The sequence below is a fragment of the Telopea speciosissima genome, chromosome 11, assembly GCF_018873765.1.
Source record: "Telopea speciosissima isolate NSW1024214 ecotype Mountain lineage chromosome 11, Tspe_v1, whole genome shotgun sequence".
NCBI classification, from domain to species: domain Eukaryota; kingdom Viridiplantae; phylum Streptophyta; class Magnoliopsida; order Proteales; family Proteaceae; genus Telopea; species Telopea speciosissima.
In genome coordinates this window covers 21437054-21441958 of record NC_057926.1, presented here as the reverse complement: position 1 = coordinate 21441958, position 4905 = coordinate 21437054, and the positions used below count along the sequence as shown (strand labels likewise).

Below are 4905 nucleotides of genomic sequence, written 5' to 3'. Positions count from 1 at the left end.
TATTATTTTGGCTTCGATTTTGATCTAATTTTTTCACCCGGTTTTTAGAGTTTCAGAACTGGTTTCGTATTCTTGGAGGGTTAAACTAGTTTGGTTTCGATTTTGATCTAATTTTTTCACCCGGTTTCGATTTCAGTTTTAGATTAAGTTATTTCGTTTTGGTTTCATTTGTTCAATACCCCCAGCCCAAAATCTTCGATTTGGTTCAGGCTATATCAGATGAATTTGGGCCAGTGTCATTGGTTCGGGCTAGTTTTTGACACCCCTTAATTACAATGCTGGCAAGCCAAACCCAATGGAAGGGGTCAGGCTGACGGTTCCTACCCGTAGGAAGTTTGAGCAATAACTCCTCTCAGGTTCCCTGTCCGGTCAGGTTCGTAGATTCCTCTCATAGGGGGCCAGAAATGATAACCTCACCCCCTGCCCGAACACACTGACCGGGTAGGGTAAGGTTGTCATTTTTACACTCCCTATGAGAGGAACCTACGAACCTGACCGGGCAGGGAACCTCAGAGGAAAAAAATTCGGAAGTTTGTGGCATCTTCAGTTGCAACAAGATTCGCAAAAAGATACTAACTCAAGAACCGTGAGACTTTTACAAACTTGGTTACCAAATATGATTATTGAATAAAAGGATATCTAGAAATGTAGTATTCCCTTACACGAGAAGCGCCATCTCTAGCGAGGAGCCCTTCTAGATCTCCCATAATTCTAGCCAACCAAATCTCCAAATTTCTCTGAATTTCTTTGAAATTGTTCCTAATGGAGTCCAAAGACCGTCTAGTAGTTAGTTTGGCCTGTCCCACTAGTTCATCATCAAATTGGCTCTTGCTGATTTCAGTTTGTAGAGCTGTTAGTTTCTGCCCTGTCTCGATTGCCCGCTGTTGGAGACGAAATGCTTCAAGCAAGAACTCTGTTTGTCGTTGAGTTCGGAACTCTGAGCTGAGGGTTGGTTCAGAAGGATCGCTGGCTTGCTGGACAAAAGAGAACAAATACATTAAGAGAGAAATCTCCTTCACCAAACTCAGCAAAATGCAACTACCACCAATGTCATCACAGAAGGGAGAAATCAAAGGGCCATAAACAAACAAGGATTGAACTGGCCGACTATAAACAATCTATCAATACCTAAAAAAGATTAAAGAAACACTGATTACTCTTGAATATAGCAATGCATTAGAGTTTAATCAATCTGCAATAACAAAGTGGCAAGACTAATAGGTGGGATAACATCAAAGATACATTTAACTCAAAAATCCTGTTTTGATCCCCATGGCCCTGTTTCCGCAAGGGACACTTTTAGTGATAGTTTTTAACGGAAATGGACAGTTATATTTTGTCAAATACCTACCAAACTCCTATATTCCTTTCATTACAGCATTTCCAAACAATTTCCTGGACAAACCCAATTGTTATCTTACGGCTAGAAATGCATCTATCATTATTCATCCAATTGAAAAATGTATCAAACATTGACACAGAAAGATTGTGGTAAAATTTTAGTTAAATGACAGAGTGATTTACCTATGGCTCATTCTATCAATATCCAGATTCGTTTACAGGTAATTGCAGAATTAAAGCCCCTCTCTTATATGCATATTTGAGGGCTAGGAAGCATATAAACTATAAAAAAACGAGGGCATAGGATTTAAGATGGTTTATCCATACCATTCTGCTGCATAGATCATCAATCTTCCCAGCGAGAGCTTGATATCTCTTTGCTTGCTTCCTCATCAATGAAGGGACCTTCAATAGCTCAGTCTTTCCAATTCTTTCCAAATTTAGTAGTTCCTGCTCAAGCAATTTCAACTTAGAGGAAACTCCCGTTGATTCGCCGTCTACTTTCCAAGGGGACTCCCTTCTGAAAAATAAACATTTTACAGTCTCTAGTAAATCAAGTAGTGTTTTAGCAGCTAACTTCAAGAGGGTTTTAGTATCCAGACTATTCCAATTACCTCGGCACATACTGCTTCATTTGATACAGCGAGTCAAGAGATTCATATTGTAGATCCTGATACAATAAAAACAAAAAATCAGAAATAGACAAGTATAACAAACACAGTTATTTATCTACCCACTTTGCAATCATTAATGCACTACTAAGTTAGATCAAAGACAGTGGTACTGCCCTTACAATATCTTCTAAGAAAATGAGAAGATACACGCACAGGAATTAGATCTCCAAAGTCATAATCAAATCAATTGAAGAAGCGTATGCATGTGATCTCTCTCTCTCTTTTCTTTTCCTTTTTTTTTTTTTTATAAATTTTAAATGCATAACATAATCATATTAAAAGGATTCATACAATGGATTGAACCTCAAACTAAACTAGGTGGCACTTGTTCTGCAACCTTAATTGTTCTGTATCATATCCCAGCTTTCTACTTGTAACTGACTAAAACATATGGATATCAGATTATTGGTTTATCTGTCATAAAATAAGTCAGTTGACTTGAGCAAGTATGCACATCTAGGACCAAGGCATTATTGAATGGAAACCCTTCTTTCTCTATGATATCAACTGCTTTTGTTCTTTACCAAAAAAAAACTGCTATTGTTTGTTAATTATGTACTGAAGCATCAGTAAAAGCACTCGGGATTTGTGGTCACAATTACCAAGCTTTTCTTCATGTTGGAAGCTGTGAATCATGTGGTTGGATTGAACAGAAGTGCCAAAGGAAATGGAAAAAGATAACTCCTACAAAGAAAAACTTATCATTTTGGTCCAAACAAAGCTATTGCATCAATAAACTGCAGAAAAGAACAGCAGAAATCTAATTTCCACCCCACCTGAACACTCTGGCAGCCAGAACTGGGTCTCATTACGATTGAAATCAGGGATCACATAGCGGAGAAAGGAGGCAGAGATTCAATTGAAATTAACACATTGGAACTAATGTACAAGGCGGAGAAAAAGGCGGGAAAATTTAAAGATAAAACATTTCCATCTAACTGGATGGAAGAATTCTCAGTAACTTGCAGGAAGATACATGTTCAAAAGAGGTAGCTCCTAAGAACAAAATAGCAGAAAATGTAGACAATCCCAAAGATTAATATCAAATCATAGTAATTTATTTCTGTTCAGCCCAACACAAGCACTCAGAGACAGAGAAAGGATAGGGACATAAACAAATACAAACGCAAAGGAAGAAGGATTAACTAAGGGTTCTTAGGCAAGCTCAGCCCACACTCCCAAAAAACTCTTGGGGAAGATGAGAAAAAACAATGATGACGCCTACAGCAGAGCAGCACTAGTAATATCTTTCTCATGAAAACCTCTCTAAGTACTAAACTCTGCAAGAACAGAAGTTTCAGAGAGAGCCCTCTAAAGGTTGTTTCAGGCATATTTTAACAATAAGCTATCAAATAAAAATCAAAAGTAGTAACCATTATTCGAGAACTACTTTCCTTCCTAATATTGTAAAACAGAAGTTGCTCAAATAAGCTCACAAATCTCAAGAACCAAATACTTGAGATATCTCAATAAAAAGATAGACAACTTGGTATAGAAGAAGAAGAAAAAACAAAAACCTGCCAACCATTATCACCCCAAAGCTTCGAAGCCGAAGGAAAGAAATCCCGACTGAAACCGTTCTGTTGCCCATAAAAATCACCCAGTTCGTCTCCACCGCTATTCCTTGCCAAGAAACACTCCTCAGAGATGGGATCTAACCCCTTTGAAAACCTCATTTTCCCAAACCTCGAAAAACCTGGGCTATAATCACCAAATTCCCCATTCTCCTCCACATTTACACCATAACCTCCACTGTACTGAGACCCATAAGCCTCAAACTCCGAACCCTTCTCGCTTTCAATCCCGTCAACCGACCCAACAGAAAAATTCTCTTCATCCGTCTTCCTAGACATAAAGTTAATCATCTCTTCCCTCTCCTCAACCTCTCTCTGCGACTTCTCAACACACATCCTCAGTTCAACTTCATTTTTCTCCATTTCATCGATCTTCGCCCTCAAATGCGCGATTTCTTCCGCGGAAGCTTCGATCTGCCGCAACAGCTTCTTCTCTTCCTGCTGCCATCCATTCCTGTGACTCGCGAAGATCTCAACGACCCTAGCATTCGCTTTTGAATCCTCTCTTCTGCGAGACATCATTTGTCTAAGCTGTTCCTCTGTATGGAAGAGCTTTAGGGAGAGGTTCCTGTTGCGAGTTTGCAGAGTGGAGATAAAAGAAAGAGAGGATCTTGGAAGGAACCCTAGAAAGACAGCAAAGCTGAGGCCAAGATAGGACGAAAGAAGCTTGTGAGCTTCTTCGTTTGATGGATTTGGGATGTCTTCTGCAACAACTGCGGTGGTGTCAATCTCTGCCGCCATTACTGAGACTGAAGAGCTCTCGGTCTCGGAGGCAGAGGGGTAAATAGGTTGGGAACTGGGAAGTGTGAGAGTGTGAGACAGTGAGACTGTGAGACCGTAACAGATATTTGTTTCTATCAATATTCCGAAATTAGCCCTCCGGTGAATAAGAAATTTGTGAACTCACATTTCATGCACTTTTATGGTCGTTTTCACTGTTCACTTGGACTGGTTTTTGTTTTTGGATCTTACCAAAAACAGCAAACATAAAAAGGTTTTTGTTTTGGGTAAAGGCTTGAACCAAAACTTAGGTTTCGACTAGGTTTCGATCAGTTGGAAAACGAGGTTATCTCGATTTCAGCCGGTCAAAACCTGGGACTTTCTCCATACTAACTCGAACCTTGGTTTCGAAGTCCAGAAGTTTTTTTTTTTTTGTCCTAATTCTTATTGTGCTGCCTTTTTTTTTTTTTTTTTAAATTCAATCCATGCATTAGTTTCACATAAAGAACAGTAAAAATATATATATATATTTTTTTTTATGGGAAAGATAAATATATTAAGCAAACTAAGATCCAATGTCTATACAACACGGAGAA

The 4905-nt window shown here is 38.9% G+C and overlaps 1 protein-coding gene and 1 long non-coding RNA gene across 2 annotated transcripts; both read right to left on the bottom strand.

Moving 5' to 3' along the window:
• Window positions 1-570: 570 nt before the first annotated feature.
• On the bottom strand, window positions 571-4395 carry LOC122646741. Its single transcript, XM_043840343.1, has 4 exons — window positions 3533-4395; window positions 1956-2011; window positions 1669-1861; window positions 571-974 (listed from the first exon to the last, which is right to left on the bottom strand). Exons 1-4 carry the CDS (start codon window positions 4328-4330, stop codon window positions 621-623), a joined length of 1401 nt encoding a protein of 466 aa, XP_043696278.1. The 5' UTR covers window positions 4331-4395; the 3' UTR covers window positions 571-620.
• Window positions 2267-2532, bottom strand: LOC122646742. The gene is made up of 2 exons (XR_006330686.1): window positions 2394-2532; window positions 2267-2352 (listed from the first exon to the last, which is right to left on the bottom strand). It is a non-coding gene; the product is annotated as an uncharacterized LOC122646742 (long non-coding RNA).
• Window positions 4396-4905: the final 510 nt, after the last annotated feature.

Coding starts and splice junctions, on each gene's coding strand:
- LOC122646741 (XM_043840343.1), bottom strand. CDS start 4,330: ATGGCGGCAGAGATTGACACCACCGCAGTTGTTGCAGAAGACATCCCA. Junction 2,012..3,532: donor GGGGTGATAATGGTTGGCAG/GTTTTTGTTTTT, acceptor TTATTGTATCAG/GATCTACAATATGAATCTCT. Junction 1,862..1,955: donor ATGAAGCAGTATGTGCCGAG/GTAATTGGAATA, acceptor TTTATTTTTCAG/AAGGGAGTCCCCTTGGAAAG.